The following is a 24,598-nucleotide window of genomic DNA, read 5'->3' as shown; positions in this document are numbered from 1 at the left end:
TGACAGGTGTCCACATTTCCTTGGTGGTCTGGAGCTGAGCCCAATTTGTATTTAGTGCATGGCAGCTTTGTAAAACCCGCTTCAGTAGAAACAAGAGTTAGCACAAGCACTGATGGGCGGGACACCCTAAAACCATGACCAGGGGGAGACTACTTTCTACATGGCTTGCTAGAAGCCCAGCCCTTTCCACCTCTGAGCCCAGGTGTGAAGAGGTCCTGAGGAGCGAGCCCTAAGAGAGGCAGGGTACTCAGGGCGGTAATGAGCCTTGGGAGATGCAGAATGTGGACCCTTGGATTTCCTGCTTCTGAAGCAGGTGGAGCTGCTGGCAGGCTGAATCAGGGTTAAACTCGCCAGCTCCAATCCCGACTAACTAGGCCCTTGCCCTCAAAAGTTCCCGTGTCTCTTCTTGCAGGGATGCTCTGAGTCTCCAGCGCATTAGCGCAGGTCTGAAGAAGGCCAGTATTGGAAGAGATCAATTTAGGGAGGAGACCCGCCAGACACTGCTCACATCTGGGCGGGTGGGACCGATGCTCCAATTCCTAGCACGACAAACGGTCTAGCTTGCCTTTGTGTGTTGGAGGGAGGGTCTCTCAAATTTAACCTTTGGGATGGGCGCGCGGGGCGGGTTGAAGGCAGGGAATAGGAGCCGCAGGGGACCAGGAAAAGTCAAGTTTTTGGAGTGATAACCCCTGCGGAAGGGCCAGGCCCAGGGTCCAGAGGCAAGGAAATATTTGTAGCTAACTCCTCCACTGGCGGGCTAATCTTTTCATCGCAAAGCGGCCATGAAGGGGAAAGAACCGGAAGGGCTGGGGGCAGCTGGCCCCCGCGAGCTCCCTCAGGGCTGGCCAATGGGGGGGTCCAAAAGGGGGTAAAAAAGAGACTTTAAAAAAATTCCTAACAGCTAGGCTCGGGCTTTTCTTTCTGCGCGCGCGTGTCGAAAGTTCAGACTCAAAAATTAACCACCTACCCTCTTCCCCTAGAAACCGTCAGAGACGAAAGAGCACAAGACACAGCGGTTTTAGGAGGTGAAAGCTTTTTATTCGGGCAGTCAAGACAAGGGAAAGAGAAAGCTATGCATTTCTAGGAATCCCTCGTCTTCCAAATGAGGGCGTCCCCACTCCCTTCCAGATGCGTTTCCCGCGTTGGGAAGCAGAGCCCGGCGCCAGGACCCGTCTTTCCGAAGCCGCACGGCCACATCGGGGCCTCGGATCTGAGCTCTCAACGGCCACCAATACCCACCGCGTTTTCCCAAGGCGCTACTAGGTGCTGGGTAGGTTACTGTGAGACCTGCCGTTAGCCTGTTTCTTTCTCAAAGTTCTCCAGCTGGATTTCAGAAATTTAAGAAAAAAGGCGCCGGGTCTCTGCGACCTTTGGGTGGTTCCTCAGGCCTCGTGGGGCAGTTTGGTCAGGATCTGCGCGCCCCTCGACGTGATGAGAACTGTGTGCTCGAACTGGGCCGACCTGAAACACACAAGTCAGCGATCAGCAAGCGCTCAAGCGCCGGCGGGGCGGGGAGCAGCAGCTCGCCCGCGTCGTCTGACGAACCTTCCCTCTCTACACAATTTAAAAGCAACCGGCAGAAAGCAAACACCTTTGATTGTCCAAGGAGACCACAGTCCATGCATCCTCCAGCACTTTAAATTCAGGGGATCCCTCGGTTATAATTGGCTCTGTAAGAGGGAAAATATTTACTGCAGTGATCTAATCAGATTCTTGTCAAACATTGTTTCGGCTGATTATCAAAAAAGAGAATAAAAAGGTTCTCCTCCCTCCCTCCAAGTGCTTCCCCCCACGGGTTCATGTTGTCATCTCGCAAGCTCTGATAATTGATGTTGCTTACATAGTATGCTACAAACCAAACAGTAGGAAGAGGAAACGCTATGGCATTCAAAAATGTATGAAGTTGCCTAGTTCGTAATTTTTTTAGAGGAAAAAAGGGCATTTTAATCAAGCCTTAATTAGGACCCTGTGGATAATAACCACCCAAACACCAGTCCCTCTTATGAATACCAGTCAGTTTTTAAAAATATTTGAATTTTTAAAACCTGCTCAAAATGTTCATTAATCAGCAAATAACAATTTTCTTATTTCACTCTAATTGCTTCTCCATTAAGCCCCACAGTCAGAAATATGATGCCTTCAGGGTCTTAGGTGATTGGAATTTGGTGGTGACACCAATCACATGATCAGCCAGGAATGGGTTACCAGAGAGGATGTCACTAGCTGACAGGGAGCAAGGGACGTAATCGCCTCTAGTCACTGGGTGTTAATGAAAAACAAAAACAAAAACACCCCACAAAACAACACAAAAAACCCGAACACCACATTACGCTGGTAACAGAATTAAAGGTTGGACGGCTGCCGTCTCCTAAATGTGTCGGTAAGTATCTGATTTAGGAAGATGGGGCTCGAGGATATTATTTAATCAGATTTACTATGCATCTGAATTATTTCATTATGCTGATTGGCTTTATTAGTCCTTCAACTGGACTGCCTGGCCTAGGCCAGCGCCGCTGCTTCCGCGGGGGATCCACTGCCCTCTGAAGAGGAGCTCAGCACTGACCTACGGTGAACGCCATGCCCTCCTCCATGCGTAGATCGCTGTCATTCGCTGTAAAACAAAAACAAAAACAGAAGACAATGGGTGTGGGGAGCAGGAACGGGAAATGGAGAGGACAGAGAGAAACGGAATTAGAGGGGTTTAGGCTGCTCGAAAAACATGGTTATTTTATTTATTTTTTCTTTTAGGAAGAAAGGGTGGAGGTTTCTAGAATCCTGGGTGGTAGCTACCACCCATGGGTTAATAAGCACAGGGCTCCTAGGCCTCAGCTTTTGCATTTTCTGAGCTTGGGGTCAGGGCCCCTAGAAAGGGTGCACCAAGGCTGAGCAAAAGCAGCCTGGGTGCTTGAGACACCTGTTGGGCTCCCCCTCTCCACTGTCCCCTGGCCACTTGTTCTGAGGTCTCCTGGCTTCGCTGGGTCCTGGACTTTGCCCTCCACACCTCCAACCCAAAGAGTAAGACATCTTGGGAACTGAGTCAAAGGGAAGGCAGGTTGGTAGGAGGCAAGAACAGGGGTGACTTGAAATATTTCCAGGTGTTGGCGCTGGGTGGGCACATGCCTGAGAGGACCTTTCTGCACTCCAGCCTGGGCCTCTTATGAGCTGCCTCTGGTGGAGCTCTTTGGCCCAAAGGGAGTTCTGACCTGCTGAATCTCTAGGGATCTTCCAGGGGATGGATTCCAGCCAGTAGTTCCTCCAGGGGCTGCTCCCACCCCAAGCACACAGGTCAAGGCTCTAGGACCAACTTTCCTTTGTTCCCTGTCCAGGTGTGCACCCCCCTTGGGGGCACTCCACAGAACTGCTTCCTACCCTAACCCAAATACCCCACCCTTTCTGGCCCACCCTTGCTTTCTCACTGTAGGGTACACATCCAGGCAGTGAAAAACAGGAGATTCTGGGGAAAGAACCAGGGTGGGTATAATCTAGAAATCACTAAGTGTACACGCTGCTAAATACATCAGCTGTCAACGCTGTGTAGGATGTAATGAAGTTTAACCACAACAGTCAGCGGTTTGAGAAGGGGGCAGAAAAAGAAAAACAGAAAACAGTCATATGTGCATGCTGCTGGGACATTGATGCTGTGGTGTTTTGTTTTCAGTAACTTTTTCTAGACAAATATTCCTTGTGCCTTCCAGCCATCACCCTTCAGAAGACAAAAAGCATAATAAACCTTATTTTGGGACTGAAACAGCTGGGCTCTAATTCAATAACATAGTAATGTGCTGGTTACGATTAGGTAGGACCCCCCCCCCCCTCATTCCCACCCACACACTCATAAGAAAGGATGACAATGTGGATTCAAAATTGCAGCAAGGGATTCAGGAGCAAAACTGCTTTATCCTGATTACATTCAATAAACAGCTCCCAAACTAACTTTCTTACCATGATGCCAAATTTCTGGATGTCCATGAAAGTAAGATCCTATCCCATGTCCCACAAAATGTGGACAGACGTGCAAACGATTCTGATGAGTTATCTGGCTTTAAAAGTGACCAAACAAAATACTTAATTAAATTGGATCATTTTAAATGCATACACAGATAAGACAAAGTCACTTCAAAATATTCTCTGAAAAGAAAAAAATAAGTTATATTTAGAGTCGGATGGTAACAACTTGTTTTCATTATTCTGGAAAAATTTTTAATTTTGTCACAGCTTGTAACAACTCCCTCTGGATAAATGAAGAAAAAAAGGTATGTATCTAACACAGTCATTTGCTTCATTTACTTCAGTACAGCATTCAAACAAGGCCACTTTTAGATGATGAGTGTGCATGCACACATATATAGCTCAGTATAACCAAGATACATGTGCAGGTAAGGCAGGTCATAAAAACCTGCCTGATTTGTATGGAGTTTCACAAAAAGGCTGTGCAAATTACCACTGATTTGGGAACCAAACGAAAAAATTGCAATCTGAAATGTGACTTCCTACTTCTATAATTCCCTTATTCTGGTCTATTTCAGAACATTAAACATTTTACAAACAGACACACTCACACAAAAGGTCACATCTACTTTGTCAGTATTCTTGAAACACTCCAAAACTTTGTGATTATTTGGGATTTCTACTAAAGACTTACACCATTAACAAAATTCATAAAAAATGCTTTTTAATCGCTACGATGCTTAAGTGAAGCTAGTATTGTGATTCCTAATTCTTAATGCTTCATTAGTTACTTCTACATGCAAATCTTTTGGGTTCCATCTATCCCACATATAAGTGAAATCTTAGAATCCAACCCTAAAATCTTCACCTGCAAGGTTAAGAAGTCATTTTTGCAATCAGGTGAACATGTTCATTTCTGGGAGCACCAGAAAGACAAGAACATACATATCATTAACAATTTATATTTTCATGTGGATGAAGGGCAAAGTGCCTTAACCCTAACCATAATAATGGTTTGGGATTTACAGGCCCACTCTTTAAATTCTTAACAAAACCAAAGTTCTTAGATCCCAAACTAGAGGTTCCAACAGCCCTTCGGTTTAGTTTAACATGAACTCAAAGGCGTTTAGCCAGCATCTTTATGAGCATTCCTGTCGATATACTTTGCTCTATACATTTTTAACCTTCATCTCCAGACCTGTAAAATGTCTTCACTTAGGCCAGGATATCACTATAAATAGCAGGTGGGCAGCCTCTCATTCAGATTTAATTTCCATGTAACAGTTCAGAAATAGGTGAGCTATGCATGTGTTGGGAAGAATGGTAAGTGAATGCTCTTATCTCTTAAGTTGTTCTTTATGGTTATACTTATTTCTGTGTGTCTTTGCACTTTGGACAGGAGGTATAACAACTTTTCCAAGATGTTCCTATTTGTACCACACAATTTCTGAATAGAAACTCAGGATGGAGAGTGGATAGAGGGTGGAAGAGAGATTATTTAGTTAAGATAAACTGATCTAGTATTTTTTTTTTTACAAGAAGGGGTTCTATCTAAACCTGTAAATTATGTTATCTATGTCCCAACAAACCTCAATAATTCTAAGAGGATTCATTATAAACTGTTCTATTTTCTTTTCTTAAAAAACCAAACTAGTTTTTTGTTTTTGTTTTTGTTCTTTTTTAAGGCTCTAACTGATTGGCAGGCATCACAGCTACATCGTAAATGTGTGTTACAGTGGCAATCTTCATTTTAATTTCCGATGAGAGGAGAGGAAGAAAGCCCACTCTGAAAAAACACCTGGGGTCCCTTCCCCCCTGATACCTCTCATTCCTCCTCATAAAAGAAGCTGTGCAATTACTAGGTGGCTAAAGATATCTGAGTGCATTCTACAACAATTTACTGCCTGGATCCTGCTGGAACTTCTGGTTATAGGAGGATCATAGAATGTATGTGTCCTGGATGCAAAGGTCAGAGGATTTCACAGCTGTGTGGAAAGAGGAAAAGAACAGGACAAATTTCCCTCAGTTCCTTGGTTGAGCACCCATCTCAGTGCTTGATTCTCAGGAACTAAGTAAACACGCCTGTCTGCTTTTTAGGGTATTTTCCTTCTGGATTGGTAGTTTGCTTTTTAACGCATACTTCCTGGGACTGAATGGAATAAAATCTCATTAATGTTTCTAATTACTGTTGAAAAGAGTACCCCTTCTACTATTCTACTATATACTGTTCTTCTATTTTGGAATATAAGGGAAGTACAAGATTATTTACCTGATTCTAGGGTTTAAATCTAACTTTGTGGAGGCAATCCAAGCAATTTGTAGTAGCAAATTCCACTCTAACATGGAATCAAGTGGCTAGGATCCCTAGTTGTGGCATGGGAAAGTGGAGTACACGTGCTTCTCTTGACTGGTGTGTTGGGGAAAATGGAAGCTGCTGGGTGGGCAGGGGTGCCCAAGAAGTATACAACTGCTCCCCAACACCAGCCATCGAGGGGATGACCCATTTCTGAGCATGAGGGTCTTCTTGCCTTGGACATTTCACAGATGAAATCTGCCTTCTTTTTGTTAAAATCTACCAAAAGAACGCTCCTGGTATTAGCTCTTCTGTTCTGATTTTCTCTAATTAAAAATTTTCTAAGACAGCCACTCACATGAGCCTGAGTACATCTATGATTTGAAGGCCTTCAGATGGAATATTTGGGGAGGAGAGGAGGGGAGAGGAGGAAGGAGATGTATAAAAGTAGTTAATGAACTTACCTGAAAATTATACTGTATTATTACAGTTCATGTTTCAGGTACGGTTTAGAGTTGAAAGAAAAATCTCTCTAAAGGAATTTCATCTTGTGATCATTTTCTTAATTTAATTCCCTTTCATGAGATAGTTTTCCTCAATTGAAGTTTTGTCCAGATAAATTAAAATTCTTGATACACTTAAACTACATTTTATGACTAAGAATATATTACCCAAGAGGGCAGAGGAGTACTATATTTAAGTACATACTCTTCTAAAGAAATAAAAATACACATGAAAATTGTTTTATTACCATTTTCTCATGAACTCTATAAACAGCACTGATTTCCAAATGGTCACATCTCTAATTAAAGGATCTCAAATGGCACCTGATTTTCTAAGTTATGGAATTTTACTTTAATCTTTCCAGATTTTTATTTTAAGCAGTAGTTTTGAATGCAGGAATGCACAAATTCAAGGATTCCCTTTAATGACAAGGAACGTTTAAGTACAATTAGTAATATTTTTGAAAGCCAACAACTGTTTTCTAAAAGAGTGGTACATTTTTTTGTTTCAAACTGGATCACAAATTACTGTATTTTTCTTACAATAGTGCTGAACTTTTATTTGAGGTTTTCTGTTTCTGAAAAGCAGACATGATGGATTGAAATAAAAGATAATTTATTGCAATGCTTACTTTCATGTGCAGAGAGAAGCAGTGTAATTGTAATTTACAGTAGCTGTCAAGAAAAATCCATCACAGATGACATTAAAATGACTTATTTTGCCTGCGCCACTTATTGTTTAAATGTGCATAATCTAATAGAAAGAGATTATTTTTAAAAATCTGCTTTATATTCTTCTAAATTAATATCAAAACATATACTTATGAATTAAACATTAAAAACCATTCATTGATACTTTCATCATGACATTTACAAGTATAAGTTTAAATTATTTTTGATTGAACTGTCACATATTTGTGATGCATGAATCTACACATTCACAATATCTTCATATGTACAGCTCATATCATCTAGAGGTAATAACAAAAATACAGATTTAGAAATATTTTAAAGCAAATGCAAGTACAGTGAGTTTAATAACACTGTAACCTAAAGATCACTAGCTATCCCTCACGAAGCAGAAGGGCACAGAGAGAACTCTTTTCATTAAACTCTTTTAGCCAATACTTCTTCAGAGATACCATCCTATCCTTTAGGTTTCAGAAAATTTCAAAATTTCCTATAAAGATCACCAGGTTTTTGGTGACATAATACTACTGAAAGATGCTTGAATGTTCTTTTCATGGTGTATCAGTAGAGGGAGGCTATGCAAAAGATGGTGAGTATCTTAAAATAAACGAGGCTGAGTTGAAAGATGTTTGTCAACCTTCGGTCTGTAATGACTCCGAGTATTTTGGGCTTAAAGGTGGAGACTGTTTGTTTATTTACTCCCTTGAGATTTTGCCTGAATGAGAAAAGGCGAAATAATAGATGTCCAGAAACACTGCCTTAACACATCAGAACAAACATTTGTTAGAATTGGGGCCAGTTTCCTCCTCAGCGGCAGACATAGACCATCTAAATAATGAAATGCATTAGGGTAAAGGAAAAAGTTCATTGTCTGTTATTTTTCACATAGTTTCGTAAGTGCAGTTGTCGGGACTGATCTGGTTTTCAAAGGAGCTTGTACATGCAAATTCATCCTCTGCGAAAACTGACCTTTGTATCCAGATAGCTAAAATCCAATGTCACTTTCAATTTTACTCTTCTTCTTCTTCTTTTTTTTTTATGTAGCTAGAATTAATGTAGTGAATATGTAATGAAATGCATTATCCTGCATGGAGATTTATCAGATTTTCCGACTGAATGCTATGCTTTGCTAGTACTAGCTGGAGTTCACCTGCATGTTGGTGTGGCGTGTGGCTCTTTTTTGTAAAGAGTTAAGTCGTACACAAAAAAAGGGAACAAAGGTCAGCACCCAGCCGCCACTTGAATGTGAGATTTTTCTTTTTATTCCCCTTGATGTATACTAGGCTCTGTGTTATTAGTCTTAATGATGGAAAATTGTAGTGTTGATACAAATCTTTTTTTCAAAGTAGTAGGCGGGAGCTCCATTTGTTAGTAAGTTTTTTTGTGACTAAAAGCCACGGACAGTACATTTATGTAGCAGTAAAAGGCCTAGATGCTCTTTCCATAGCAGAGCTAATTATTCCTACTGTGACCTTACTGATCTAGCCTGTTCCTAGTACATCTCATCTGCACGCCTGTTCCTCTGTGTAGATGGTGTCAGAGAATATGAAAAACCCTATAATGAAACCATTTTCATGATGGAGAAAGGCTACTGGAGTTGCACTTGCTACAAAGAGGCTCAATTATATGAGTAATTGTGATAATTTTCTACATTCATAGCCTTCAATGGGGAAAAAAGAATGAGAGCCACAAAGGAAAATTACTTTAACAAGAAAGTACAGAGAGTAAAAATGGAAGAAGAGACAAAAAAGGGAAAAAATAACCAGAAAAAAAGTTTAAAAAATAGATCTGGAGGGAGGAATAGCGAGACAGGGAGAACAACAGAAATGCTCAAAAGCCCATGTGCAGCTGTGTTGCACAATTAAATTGAATTTTTTTTTCTGCAGTTGATGAATGTGACTACTGCAAATGTGCCTCTGTAGTTAGCTATCATTTGTTGTTCCGTGACAGGAAAAGGATAATTACCTCTCAGAGAGAATCAAAGGCTGACATGCCCTTTAGACACAGCCATGAATGCAGAGCTCGATAGAATGCTTGAATAAGAATCTAGTGTTCTCTGCCCCCTTCTACTGAAGAATAAATTTTGTTAAAATGCAAGAGCACCACCAGTAAATTTGTTGAACCCTAGGTGTTCAAAAATATGAGGTACATCTATCGACTCATCCCATTTGCAAAAATAAAACTGCATTTTGAATTCATTTCTATTATATTCATGGACAGTAAGATAGTGAGATATGCATTAAATTTCTTTTCCCAGTAGGGGTCTGATTCAACATTTCCTATGAAAGAACAGAGAGACACTATCCTTTTTTCCCAGGCTAGTTAGCCTATAATTTAAAACTGTCAAAAACACAATTTTGTTCAAAGTCTTCAATAAAAGCTTCTCGCATATAACCCAAAGAGATTTTACTAAAGTTTGATTCAGACACTGTTACAATATTTTTAAAGCCATAAATACATTTAACTGATATTTTACTGCCTTTTTTCTTAAAGTATTTGAAGGCTTACGAAGAAAAAAGGCAGCATCTTTTCAAGGTGACTAAGCCTTCCATCCTTCAGACGAATGGGAAGTATTCAATGGTTCATATTAATGAGAACAGTACTTTAAAAGGTACTGATGTGATCATCTTTAACAAAATATGTTACTGTTAAATGAAAACACATATTCTGTATGTCTACTTCAAAACAGTTATGGGGGAAAAAAAGAGATCTAAAGTAGGTAACACATTACAAAGAAAAGTCTTGAATTTGGAAAATACACATACTCTCAAAAAGCAAGCATAGAAGGCTGTGTGGAAAGTAAACAATGGTTTATAGGGAAAATGAACCAGACCAAAAAAAAAAAAAAAAAAAGAGACAGAAGATCACCTTTTCAGGCTGTTTGTTAATCCACCAATTTGAAAGGTAAGGCTTGCTTGAGCTAATGCTTTTTATCTTTCTATCACAGGAATATGTTTCACTTCATGCCTTTATAAAATCTAGCTTTTCTCCTGTCTCATTATCCAAGAGCTGTGATACTTACCCCTTCTTAGTTACTCCTTCCACGTTTGGTGTGATTTTGAATATAGGAACACTACAGACCAACATGTCAAGCTAAAACTAAAGCAGTCACATAAATATTGCTTGCTGCTTCTATAAGTTTCTTTGCTGACCTGATATAATTCACTTTAAAAAAAAATTTTTTTTTTAAACTCAGGGAACGACACAGCAGCCTGGCAGTTCACATACTGATATCAGACTGAAATGATGGTTCTGAATAGTAAAACATGTCATCAACTTTATACCAAGCCACCAATAACCTTTGTACCATTTGCCAACCCTCCCTTTACTTGTCAGTGTAAGGCTTACCTGATTGTGTTTCCAATTACAGAGAAGGGAGCCCCTGCTCTGCAAGCAGCAATTGCTTCATCTCTACACCTCCTGGCAATCTCCACTAACTTTTTACCACATTCATCCACATTGCCCACCAAAAATGTTTCAGAGGTGTCTCCATGGTAGCCATTGTAGTAAACCTAAACACAGGCAGAAATTTAAAAGTATGTCCTGTTTAAAAATCTACTCTCCTAAAGTCTACATTGCATTCATTTATGTATTTAGTAGATTCATATGTTTCACCCTTCCAGAATTACTGTCAAGTTTACCTACAAAAAAAGAAGAAATAGCCTTACAGAAATTACGAAGAGGAAGACATGCAATGATATTGCAAAATTTTAAAATAAATTCGTGACTAGTATGGCTATTTCAGCATTAGGATTAGCAATGTTCTTTAACATTTTGAGTCCTCATTTTATTTCTGAGACAAAATTATATATGCAGAAATAGTGACCAAAGACACTGACCCACAATTACTACAATAGGTTTAGAGAATCCAGAAGTATTTAACACAGTGAAAAGTTTCTTCAGTGTCATAAATATACTTATCTTTTATTTACCAGTCCCACACTTGGAAGTGATAGATAATGGCAAGAAGAAATAAGATAGACATGTTGGTGTTATAACAGACAGAAGGAGAATTCAGTTCCAAGAACTGAAGTGGCTCAATATCGGAATGAAAAATGTTATAGGAAAATCCTGTCTGGAAGTGGAATCTTAATCAAATGTTCCAGATAGCAGAATGTTAACAGAAAACACTATACATGGATTTTTAAAGAATCAGAATGTAACAAAACAGGCTTAAGAATAAAATTACAGAAAATAGCATTTTATCTGTCTTCAATGACTCAGAAGGCCTTGTAGGATCTTGAAAGACACCAGATTCATTATAAAAATCAATAATTACCAAACACTGTAATAACTATAGAAGGCAGAGGAGACTGGTTGAACATTGATCCTTTGATATAGCATGGAATTTGCTATTTTGCATAAACGTGTCCTATGTAATTATTTTTCACATTTCTCTTTCTCATGAAATAGAATGCAGAAACTGTAATAAGAAAGAGATTTATCTGAGCTTTCTGTTTTAATACCAAATTAATATGTATACTCTTCTGCTTAAAAAATATACTCTTGTATACTCTGTGAGGGAGGCAGGAGAAGTCTTTATTTTATCCTCACTTTATAAGTCAGGAAACTGAGGCACAGACAAGTAACTTGTCTAAGGTTAGTGGCAGAATACAGAGGTAGAACCAGGTTAATATGATGGATTATTGGCTTCTAATCAAGTGTTTTTGCTACTACATCAAATTACCTTAATTACTTTGCAATAAAACAGTGTTTTATATATTTATTCCCATTTGTAATCCAAGAGAGTACAAGTTTTGATTTTATACACAAGTATATAACATTTACTAATAAAGAGTAATTATTAAAACAAAATTGTAACTCTGAATGTTTGTATAGTTGCTATTTAAGTAAAAATGTATTTTAAAAAATCTTTATTTGCCTTTTCATATTACTTTTTGCTAGCCTGTAAAATGACTACTTGAAAGATTCAATATATATGGAAATAATACTTTTGAAGGTCTGTGGCAGTTATCTATAATTACTGTTTTTACTTACAAACTATTCTTGTTTTATACTTCATTTATTTAACAAATATTTATTGAGCAACTAATATGGGTATCGCATTATCTTTTTTTAAACATTCAACTTTCAAGGGGGAAAGAAGCCTATTTTCTTGTGATATATACTAATGTAAACAATTACAAAATGCAATGAGTATTTTCTGATAAAAGTATAGGATCTAATAATGGAGTCTTTCACTTAATAAAATATTTCATAAGAAATATAATTTAAGATACTGACCTGTATGTTTTCTTGGTCCCTTCACATTTCTAGACACTTGAAAATACTTCACTTTGACCATTTTAATGTTAAAAATGGACTTGTTTATTGAAAGTCTTCAGGAAACTTAGAAAAGGTATGGACTATTCTCTTTGGACACATTGGAAACAGGAAGGAAGAGTATGCTGATTTCATTCAAAGAAGCAATATTTTATTAGGGGGTGATTAGGTGAGATAATAAACGAAGAGCCCCCAAATCAGGTACAATCCAAAAGAAAAGTGCATCATGAAAAATACTTCATTTCAGGCACACTTCATAAAATACTTCCTTCTACATATTCTGAATTGGAACGATAGCAACAATATATGTAGAGCAAATGTTCAAGTATTCTAAGTAGGACAAAATGATATAGGAAAGAACATCAGCAATAAAAGAATATTTGGCTATATCCTCAGACAAATTGATATGAAGAAAAAAAGCTGAATTAATCTAAACAACTAAAAATTGGACTGAACTGAACTACTGGATGCCAGTCTCCACCACATTCCCACTCCCACCTAAGGTTCATGGTCTGGATATGAAATCACTATTATTAAGAATATTTCCTCATTAATAGAAACTGTACTCCTTGAATGCTATCTCAACTAGTTCTCATCAGATGTTTAATTTATATTTATTTATTTAAAATGTATTTATTAATCATCAGATGTATAGAATTTATTTACAATCTCCATAATCCAAAGGTACCATTACAAATTTTTTTAGTAAAACGAACTGCCAAAGCACAAATAACCCAAGTCTGAGAATAGTGAAAGGCTAAGGAAATTAGAAAGGTTAGAGCTTGTACAGTTTGAAGTTCCTGTGTTAAATTACTTGGGGCTGTTATTTAAAAGAAAGGCTGTTAACCATTTGGTGAAAACTGAAGTTCAGAGAGAAAAGCACTCTGCTTGTACGCTTTGAGTTCAAGGCTCTCTATACCAGAAATGGAATACAATGTTACCTTCAGGGATTTTAATAAATTTAAGGAACACTGCTAGCAAAAGAGTTGCTGTCCAAATAGACTGACACACACAGGCCAATGTAGCCCCTAATGACAGAGTAAGATAATGACAGGCCCCACTCAAAATCAGCAGGAAGAGGAAGATCAATCTTGGCAGAGTGAAGGAAAAATGCTGGCTTTCTTCGCGTTAGCTCATCTCATACATATCTAGCTTCAGCAGCTGCCCAGTGCTGTGGGCTCTGCATTAACTACACAGTGGATCAATAACAATTACACCTTCTCAAAAACATGACACATAGCAGGATTGGGTTGACATTTCACTTAGGCCAACATTGATCTCAGTGCATCTGATTCCAGCCCTAAATTCAAGTCAGGCCTGGGTTTACTTGGAATAAACACAGAGTTAAAGACAAAAAAGGAAACCAGCTGCTTGTGTCTGGGTCTAGAAGTAAACAGCACTTCCATCGGTGCAGTTCACATTTTCAATCCACTCTTCTTCTTGTTGCTACCGGCAATTCTGAAGTTGATCAAAGACTATTTTTTATATGATTTACTCACCGTGACATCAATGTTGATAATATCTCCATCCTGAAGAGGTCGACTGAAACATAAACAGGAAAAAAAATGGTGACAGACAGATCCCAATAAAAGGAATATAAAAATAAATATCTAATGACTACTATCACAAGCCTAATGAGTTGTGATGATAATTCAGAGTGGAGAAGGAATGAATGGAATAACTATATCTAATCTTTAATTTATGTTAGTCACATCAATTTTTACTAGAAATACCTAAATGAACATGTATTGTCCCTGGTAAAAAATCTACTTATTCTCAACAAAATATACTTAATAGTTACCTTAATTTTACAAAGAGCCAAAGCAATAGTAGATGGTAAAAGAAACACTTAATGCACAACCACTTTTTTGTATTACATATTGCTTTAACAAACATTAAATGGTGGTATTACGTCCATTTAGAAGCAAAATACTTCAAAAATTGTTGCTCTACCATAATCAGCTTCAAAAGTTTGCAGGTAGTTTCAATTAAACTATAGTGTCTTTCAACATATGTTATAGATCTTAGTTTCATGTTTTAGTTTCCAAAGGAACAATATGTTATTAAGCAATGAATACCTGTCAGGAATACCATGACAAAGCACGTTGTTTACAGAGGTACAAACAGATTTTGGAAAACCTCCATAGCCTAGAGGTGAGGGATAGGCATCATGACTGATGATTTCCTGATGAACAAGAGCATCTATCTCTTCAGTTGTCATGTCAACCTAAAATATTAAATAAAGAAATTGTGGAGCGACAGTTGAAGACACTTCCTGTATTTATTGACTATGCCTATAGCTACAGCACTTCCAGATGAGGCTGTATAAATTTACTGTGATAAACTTGTGGTACAACATTTTAATTAATTATGATTAACCTTAAAATCCTATCGTGCTTTTCTGACAACTGTTTCGGTATATGATGGTGTTATGGACTATTAGGAAATGGACATTTTAAAATCTAAGACCCTTTCAATCACTTGTGAGTCATTAAATGACATGACTCCTTTTTAGCCTGAAGGTTTAAAAAATATGTTCTGTGGCAATTCCTTCCTCTTCTTCAATGGTTAGTGCCCTGGGCTAACCGAAGCATATAAATTCTCAAAAGGATCTTCAATTTAGATGACAAAGCTTGAAAAGTAGGTCAAACCACACCTTTTTATCTCAGCGAAACATTACATGGGTTTCGCCATAATGGCATGGAGGTTATGGATCATCATTTAAAAAACTAAGTCTGATACATTTTGTAGAGATTCGGCTTCAGTAATCTTGATTTCTCTCATGCCTAAATAAATCAGTGTGTTTTCAAAACATATTTTTCCCTTACTAGAAGGTATCCAGTTGCTCCCAAACTAGAAGAAAACTGAAATCAAGTTTTGTGGGCACATGAGGACTATCTCCATAAACTCATAAACCATGAGCAAAATTCTAAAACAAAATCTTTTATTAGAAAGTATTTCTTCGAGAGTTTTCTTTATGTTATTTTATATTCACATTATGGTTAGTTGTGTTGCTATAACAAGTCTATTACACAAATGATACACTAAGTGTTTCATCTTTGAGTCTCACTTCCTAAATTCTGCCCACCTTTTGGAAACTACAGTATTTTCTTTTATGATCCTTACATAGCAGGATTCAGATTCAGTTTCAGATTATCCCGAAAGACCTAAATCTTGTAGTAAGATAGCTGTACATAATTACATTGCTGAATTACCTATAGCTTAGTGTATCTGGTCTGATCTTTCTTTGCAGAGCCAATGTAAGAAAATAAGAGACAAAGGATGAGGCAAAGCAACTCTTCAGGCACAGGGAAATAACGCGGGGAATAAAAGCAGAAACTACAGGCAGGAGTAAGAGGGGAAAAGTCAAAGCCATCTGCCATGGATCAACTTGGATAGGCCGATTGTGCTCAAAGTATCTCCAGAATTCTGCTACTTAACATCAAATTTGTATTTTCAATTATCTCTTGAATAAACACAGAAATAATACGATCCCTTTCCCCTATCCCAAGGCTTTACTTAATTTTAACAAATTAGATGTGTACAAAAGAGAGGGAAAGGGAAAGGGAAAAAAGGGGAGGAGGGTTTGTTGCCCCTTATGTAAGTCTTCCGAGGCTTGGTGAGACGCCACCTTTAAACTCTTCCCGGCAAGGAGGAGGACATGGCGGGCCAGCTGACAAGCCTGACGAAGCCCTTGAATCTGATCTTCATTCTTAACTTCTATGCTGTCTCCCCAGTCGGGTACAATGCCTGTCGTCACATAGTCTGGCTTCTTTATGTGCTTGAGGAAAAAGGATTGAAAACGAAGATCAGAACCCAGTGCATGACAATGGGATCATTTTTTCGGACACAGCCTCCTGCTTCATGGAGCTCTGCCCTTCCTGCCGGAGCACCGACCTCTGAAGCCAGCACAACAGACCCTCCAGGCTGCCCCCAGTTCCTTCCCCTGCCCTTTTGAACTTAACATGGCCTGTTAGTGCTGCCTCTGGATGGTCTGTTAACCTTTCTGTACTTTGAGTCACACTGGACTGAAGGAGACTTCTGGTCAAAACAAACAGGAGTTTTCTTCCTTCTCCAACCCCGTTAGAAGCCTACTGCCATTGATAACAAATAGCACCAAGCTTCCCAATTGCCAAATGGTTAATTAAGAGCACTTTCATCTCCTCCACACAAAGATAAAATTTATGCAAAGGATAGCTCACAACACCCTCTCCCAATGAATATATGTAAAAGGCTGACTGTCAAGTTTACGGACACCTATCACATATGCACTTCTCTTACACTTTGCAACTGTACCCAAACTAAGAAGGAACTAGAGGACAAAACGAAACAGCTCTCTTTCCTTTTCCTTTCTTTTTTTTTACAAGTACATAAAAAATACTTTGAACACTTCCATCATTTGTCAGAAACAAACAAACTCCCCCCTCCTCTAAAACTCAAAATGTTCAACTCTGATCACCCCTGGAGAACATTCTGCACCACTAACTTAAATCCATGGGCAGTATTCAGAAAATAAATACTACCTTACACACAGAGCTCCTTTTGGTCCCAAGGTTTTGCACAGCTCTTTACAAACTATTTATGGCAACCGCTACATAAGTTTTGTTGAACAGTACCCAGTAAGGCTACACAGCAGCTGGGGACAGGAAGCTGAGAGAGATAACGCTATTCAGTGGACATCACAGCATCTCTGGAAGGGCTGAGGTGAGGGCTCTGCACTTTGTGAACTGCATCATGCAGGATTTAAGGACCTTCACCTATTCTCGTGTTCAGATGGGCCTTTCTGACACAAGTAACGCCATTGCTTGGGCTGCAGCAGCCGAGCTCGGGGTGAGCATCTTCTCTGCTACAGCTTTACCACCAGCACCCACAAAGCACACCCGGTCTCCCACAGCCCCGCCTCCTCTCTCTTTGCAATCTGGCCAGGTTACAACCACAGGCAGAAGGGCTGTTGGCTTGTCACTGAAATTCTAAAACAATACATTCACCTCTCTGGAGACTTCTTTTTTCTTTTCTACTAAGGAAATACCAGAAACATACTCTGGGCTCTGGTGGCCTGTCTTGTCAGCCCTTGTCACAAAAATGGGCCTCTCACCTTCAGGGAGTATGATATACTTAATGTGGGTTTACTGCAAAAAAAAAAAAAACAAAAAACAAAAACAGAAAAAGAGGGAAAGCAGGTGACTTTTGTGACAAATCTATATTTCTTTCACCTATTCTCGTTCTTCCTAAACGATCCCCACACTTCCTTTACATTGCATTTTGGAAAAATGGACAGATTGTCTATAATCTTATCTTCATGGTAGAAATTTAATATGGAAATTTTCATGATAGAAACTTAAATTCTAAGTGAATTAAGCAGTTATAACTCAGTGCTTTATTTAAAAAAATGAATATTATAGAACTGCAGGATGTTAAAACTTCCCAAACCACAGTTTTAAATCACAGACCAAGTTTAAAAATTATAATTCAGACAGCTCAGAAATCAAAGGTGCAAAAACACTTGATCGCTTCTGTAGTTAACCTTTATCTTGGCTGGAAAAAGCAGCAAATAATAGGCAATACAGTACCTTAGGGACTGGATGAGCTGAAGAAACTGCAGCCGGCAAAACTATACTGTGTGAAATCTCTCTTTGTCTCCGGAAAAAGAAATTTCTTCTTTGTTGACTGCTTGACTGCTTGTGTAAGTAGATATGATTGAGTGGTGAAGAGAAAATCCTGTGACAACCTAGAAGCAGAAATAGACATATCTTAAGTAAAAAAACCCTACTTAGTGCTACATTTTAAGATGTTGCGTTGTTGTCTATTAAATCATTATTATAATCCTTTATTGGCTCAAAAAGAAAAAGCCCCAAATAGAAAGGAAAGCAGTGGTATTCTGAGTTCTAGTACAATAGTAGCAAAGCATATTTATTAGCTAATAGTATGTTTACATAAATGTTTGACAATGGAAAACTCTATTCTAATGGGAAACAAACATATAGAAACATCTGCTAAACACCAGGTCTATAAAAAGAGCAATTTCTGCTGTGGTACCTTAAAAGCAGCCATGTCCAGGATGACCCTAGATTCAGGGCACTGTTTGGGTGGCTTTATATTCTTTAAAGCCGTTTTCCTTTCACGAATCCTGGACAAATTGCCAGCTGCACTTTTTGCCCTCGATAGGATTACTACTCTGTGTTAAGTTCATGTGTAGCGAGGCATTATACTGAAATTCATTGTAATGAATGCTCAAGTCAGATAAAGACTAAATAGCAAAACTGTAGGGTGTAACCCTGAAAGAAAACGAATGTAGGGTCCTAAAGTACCCACAACAGGAATTTAGAAATATCTATCAAAATTTTAAATGCACACATCCTTTGACTCAGCAATTCATCTCCTAGGACTCTACTGTGTGCAATGATGGATGTTTGAAGATGAACTGTAGCACTGTTTGTGGTAGAAAAAAATGGGAAATAATCCAAATGTCCACCCGTAGGGGACTGGTTAAATATATTATGGTAAATCTATACAACAGAAAACTATAGAGGTATTAAAGAGAATAAGCTAAATCATCTCTATGTATTGACATGGAAAGAGGTCACAATATATTGTTAGGAAAATAGCAAATGCTGAGCAGTACATATTAAAAGCTCATTAAAAGGAGCTTATGTAAAAAGCTCATGTAAAAAGAACTTATACATTTATACAGGCTTGTATATGCCTATAAAATTTCTAAAAATTGATATTCATCAATAGTGGTTATTTCTGGGGTATCTGATTGGGGCTGGGGTGGGGAGGAAGACTTCCTGATTCCTTCTGTTTTCTTCTATACTGATTGACGTCTAAAAACATTCACTTGCATTACTTTTATAATTAAAACAATAGTTTAAAAAATCCCCAACACGCCATAATTGCATGTCACGGGTTGGCAAACTACAGCCCAAAGGGCAAATCTGCCCTGCTGCCTATTTTTATACAGCCCCAACCTAAAAATGATTTTTATATTTATAAATGGTTGAGAAAAATCATATTTTGTAACGTGAAATTATACAATATTCAAATTTCAGTGCCTGTAAATAAAGGTTTATTGGAACATAGCTACACTCATTCACTTACAATTAGCCATGGCTGCTTTTGAGCGACAGTGGCAGAGTTGAGTAGTTGTGACAGAGAACATATGGCTCACAAAGCCTAATATATATACTACCTGCCCCTTAGAGAAGAATTTTGTCGACTCCCGGTCTAGTGCACTGGTTCTCAAAATGTGGTACCCAGACCAGCATATTACTATCACGTGGGGAAAAGATGCAAGTTCTTGGGCCCCCGCCTCAATTTACTGACTCAGACTCTGGGATGTGGTCAGCAATCTGTGTTTTAACAATCCCTCACCAGAGTGATTCTCATGCACACTAAAGTTTGAGAATTACTGGCCTAGAGTAATCTTTCAGCTGTGAAACATAATGGAAACACAAATTGCAGGTGAGTATTAGCCCCAAAACTCAAGATCTCTAAGTGAATGGGAAAAAGGCACAGATGCAAACAAACCCCAATAGTCACTGATTCAGTGTCCTAAGTTTCACTCAATTATGTTCTTCCAGAAAGCTGAAAGTAACATTGTTGAATCAAACTTACAGAGGTGTTTCAGGTATTATTTTAAACAATTCCAAATACCAGAAAAAATGCTGCCAGTAATATCACTTCTTAAAAAAAAAAAAGTTGCTTGATAGAGGCAGGTACATATTCCCTAAAGCTTGTAAAGTACAATATTTCCCTAAAGACAACACCATCAGCCCCAGGATGTTAACTGTCTATGAAGGGCAGGGTAGTTTCCTAGTAAAAGCAGATGGTTGGAAAGCAGAAGCCTGGACTTTTGTCTCAGCTCTACTACTTGTTAGCTGTGTGGCCCTGAGCAAGTGTCTTGTTTTGAGTCTCAAGTGAGAATTAATTGGAATAAAGTCTGTGAAAGTGCCCTCCATTTAGTAGATGCTCAAAAAATGGTAGTTCCTTCAAGAATACTTGAAAAGTAAAATGAGAAAGAAACCGTGGGCTTCACTATAGCTTCTAATACTGAGAACTTATCGTGCATCAATTACTATGCTAGGCCCTTTACATATGGTAGCTCATTAATCTTCCTGAGAACCCTGTAAACTGTAAACTGTTATTACTCCATTCCACAGTTGAAGATACGGAAGCGCACAAAGGTAAGTAACTCTGCCAGAGTGCCAAAGCTGCGGGGAAGCAGGTCCAGTTGCCTTCATGAAGTATATTGCTCTCCCACGCATGAGAAAAAGATGAGCTAACAACACACAAGGACACACTCTGAAAATGTAAAAGGCTTCACAAAACTAGTACAAGTTACCACTATTATTATTTTTTTTTGCAAAAGTGGTGATGGGTTGACCTAATCCATCCTCTTTCTCAAGCCAAACTCCCTTTGCTGACCAAATACACGCTGTAGAGGTTTGGCTGGGCAGTCTGTGGACACAGAATGGAAAATCTGGGTCCCAGTTAAAGCCAAGAAAAGGCTCAGGTGGAATCAATCCATGATTCTGGGCTCCCTAACTGCATCCCTAGGTAGGACCAAAGACAAGCTCCCAAGTGTTTCCCTTCTGAGAAAAGCATGTATTATGATGACTATTAATAACGATAACACTAATAGAAATAGAAAACAATAATAGTGGTTAACACTTAATGGCCAGTTTCTTGAACTAAGCACAGTGCTAGGTGCTCCACACACATTAAGTCTTACCAGTGCTGTTAGGGAGGCGGGCAGCTGTTGATGTCACTATTTTATGGATGAGGAACAAAGGCTCACACCTCTGGTGGCCCCAGCTAGAGTCCTCGAAGTCCAAATCCAGGGCTGTGTCTGCCGCTCCAAGCTGCCTTTCAACAGTGTGCACGGGCTCTAGTAGCTGGCATGCTTTGCTATAGCATGTGTTTTTTCAGGGATTCAATTTCAAAGAAATCTTTTTTTAATCATGAAAAAAAATAAACATCATGGAACCAGCCAACATTCAGAATGAAGGTATTTTTCATGAAAAGTCTTAGAACTGATGTAACTGGGAGGCATTGTGGTCGTGAAAATAACACGAGCTTTGAAGTCAGATCTGAATTACCAAAACTTCTGAGCCCCACTTTCTTCACCATTACATGGGAATAGTAGTGCTTTGCTCACCACCAGGTTGTTGTGAACATTAGCTGAGATAACACATATCCCTAAACCATCTTTTAAAAGTAGGCACTCCAAAAAAAAAAAAAAAAAAAGTAGGCACTCCATGGGGGAGTTCCCTGGTGGCCTAGTGGTTAGGATTCCAGGCTTTCACTGCCATGGCCTGGGTTCGATCCCTGGTTGGGGAACTGAGATCCCGCAAGACATGTGGTGTGGCCAAAAAAAAAAAAAAAGTAGGCACCCCATAAATGTTAATGTCTTTTCCTTTCTCTTCTCAACACTCTATGTGTTTCCCTGTGGGCCTCGAAATTTACTTATTCTTTTATTTGACAATTACTTACTGAGCTCCTCCTACATGCCATGCTTTGGACACGAGGTGAACCAGGTGACAAAAGTCCCTGCCTCATGGAGCTCATATTCCGTGGTGCGACACAGACAAGAAGCAAACAAATACATTCGATTATATCAGATGGTGATATTCCTGATGAAAAATGGGCCCGAATGACACCGCATTGGAGCTAGAGGTTCTGCTCCTGGTCCTGCCAGGAGCTAACTGTGTGACCTCGAGCAGTAACAACAGCAGCGAACACTGGATGAGAGCCTACCGGTGCCAAACTCTGTGCTGAGCACTTCACAGACACTATCAACTGCTACAGAAGGTTTAGTAGAATGAGGGCGTGAACTTCATAATCTTTGAGGTCTATTTTTTTTTTAATATAAAATTTATTTATTTATTTTTGGCTGTGTTGGGTCTTTGTTGCTGTGCATGGGCTTTCTCTAGTTGCAGTGAGCGGGGGCTACTCTTGGTTGCGGTGCGCGGGCTTCTCATTGTGGTGGCTTCTCTTGTTGTGGAGCACGGGTTCTAGGCGTGCAGGCTTCAGTAGTTGTGGCTCACGGGCTCTAGAGCACAGGCTCAGTAGTTGTGGCACATGGGCTTCGTTGCTCTGCGGCACATGGGATCTTCCCGGACCAGGGCTCAAACCCGTCCCCTGCATTGGCAGGCGGATTCTTAACCACTGCGCCACCAGGCAAGTCCCTGAGGTCTCTTTCAGCTCTGACATGTGTGCCTTCATTCAGCAGCTTCTGACTGTCATGCTATGTCCCAGGCAATGGGACGATGTAGAGTCTGATCAATTTTAGAACTCGTGAAGATTTTTTTCAATGCAGCTTATAACATGAAAGAGAGACCATCTTTATCAGTATTATCAAGTTCAAGTACACAGTCATTACAGGGGGAATCTTTCCAATGTTCTTAAACTCAAGGCATGAAGTCATCAGGCCTCTACTAGGAGATCTGAATGAGGCTTCTGAGACATTCACTTCTAGAATGAACAGTGTTGCCAACATACCTGTTCTGCTAAATAATGGGCTCACTGCCAGAAAGAGGCAAGCACCTCCACACATGACTTAAACATTGGGAACACAGCCTGAACATATCCAATCTGTTGACAATTATGGTTTTGTAGTGTTCTCAGCAACTCCACTTTCATAAGATACGTTTTTATTGGAAGCAAAATCTTTTCTTTCAATCTGATAAAAGACACCCTATAAATGTTGTCACAAAGTAACAGGATAATAAGGTACCATACCGTGTTTATTCTACTAACTATTCATTACAAACCAGAAAAAAAAAAAAAAACAATTTAGTGTTTTCACAGGTGAAATGAAGAAATGGTCTTACATCAATGTGTGCCTTTAGAAGATAATGGCTCTCCAATTAACATGACAAAAAATGCGGGGGGAGATCCTCAACTTTGCTTATCATAGTGTAATTCATAAATAGCAATTAAAAAATTTTCTAAATGCAGAGTGAGTAAAATTAAAATCCTCCATCCCAATTATATTCAGGGTCACAAACTACATTATCTGCTACAGATCACCCTAGAAAAGGTTTGTCGAATTTCCTATATATTTCCTTTCTTTATAAAAGCACTGCTTTGTACATCCAAAATGAACACATGTTACACATCTGTTATACCTCAATTTAAAAAATAACTAAAGAGAAGAACTGCTGATACCTTCTAATAACTACATGTAACTTCCAACTTGCTACTGTCAATGTTACACAGCTAATTTGATGCATGATGTCCATCCTCAGAGGCAGGGACACCAGGCAGGTTTCCATCAGCCTCGGGATTGGCTCCTCGGTCTTCTGGCCACCATCATTCACCCAGGACCCACAGCAAACCCTCTTTTGTTAGAGCTATTTTTAGGAAACAAGGGTTAAGTTGACTAATCTGAAGTTTAGGAGATGCCAGTAGGAAATCATCAGAAACCTCAGAAGAGGAGAGCCCCAGATCAGCAAGGAGCTGCTTTGGACTAATTTGATCTTAAAAGACATGATCATAGCGAGTGTTGTTACTGTCAATTATGTAACAGAAACTCTATAAAAGGTTTTCTTAGGCAGTAAATCTATACGTTATTTGTTATGAATACTAGAATACTTACTGTTATCACAGGTAATAACAAGAATTTATTTTCAGTGTCATAAAAATTCTATCAGCTCCTAGTTTGAGCTGAATGTCAAAAATTATAAGCAACTGCTTCTTTCCTTCCACGGAGGAGGACACTGTGGGGCCTGAATGTCTATTGAAATTGTTATATGACCCTTGGATCCTGCAGCACATTTTTCATATTCTAAATTTGTATTTGAAATGTAAATCTAGGTTACAGTTTTACATATTTTCATATTCGGTAATAACATCAATTTCTAAAAGCTGCATTTTATTT

At 38.9% G+C, this 24,598-nt stretch overlaps 1 protein-coding gene across 1 annotated transcript in view; it reads right to left on the bottom strand.

Annotated features, from left to right (window-relative positions):
• Nucleotides 1-1,024: 1,024 nt before the first annotated feature.
• The window catches only part of METAP1D (methionyl aminopeptidase type 1D, mitochondrial), a 79,703-nt gene continuing 56,129 nt past the window's right edge, over nt 1,025-24,598 (bottom strand). Inside the window, 9 exon segments of the mRNA XM_028166774.2 lie at nt 1,025-1,461; nt 1,592-1,670; nt 2,564-2,611; nt 3,943-4,040; nt 10,783-10,946; nt 14,217-14,259; nt 14,796-14,944; nt 16,349-16,498; nt 18,288-18,445. Of these exon segments, the coding sequence (XP_028022575.2) occupies nt 1,383-1,461; nt 1,592-1,670; nt 2,564-2,611; nt 3,943-4,040; nt 10,783-10,946; nt 14,217-14,259; nt 14,796-14,944; nt 16,349-16,498; nt 18,288-18,445 (968 nt within the window). The 3' untranslated portion in view covers nt 1,025-1,382.

This window comes from Balaenoptera acutorostrata, chromosome 8, assembly GCF_949987535.1.
Source record: "Balaenoptera acutorostrata chromosome 8, mBalAcu1.1, whole genome shotgun sequence".
NCBI classification, from domain to species: domain Eukaryota; kingdom Metazoa; phylum Chordata; class Mammalia; order Artiodactyla; family Balaenopteridae; genus Balaenoptera; species Balaenoptera acutorostrata.
This window is presented reverse-complemented; position numbering and strand designations above follow the sequence as displayed.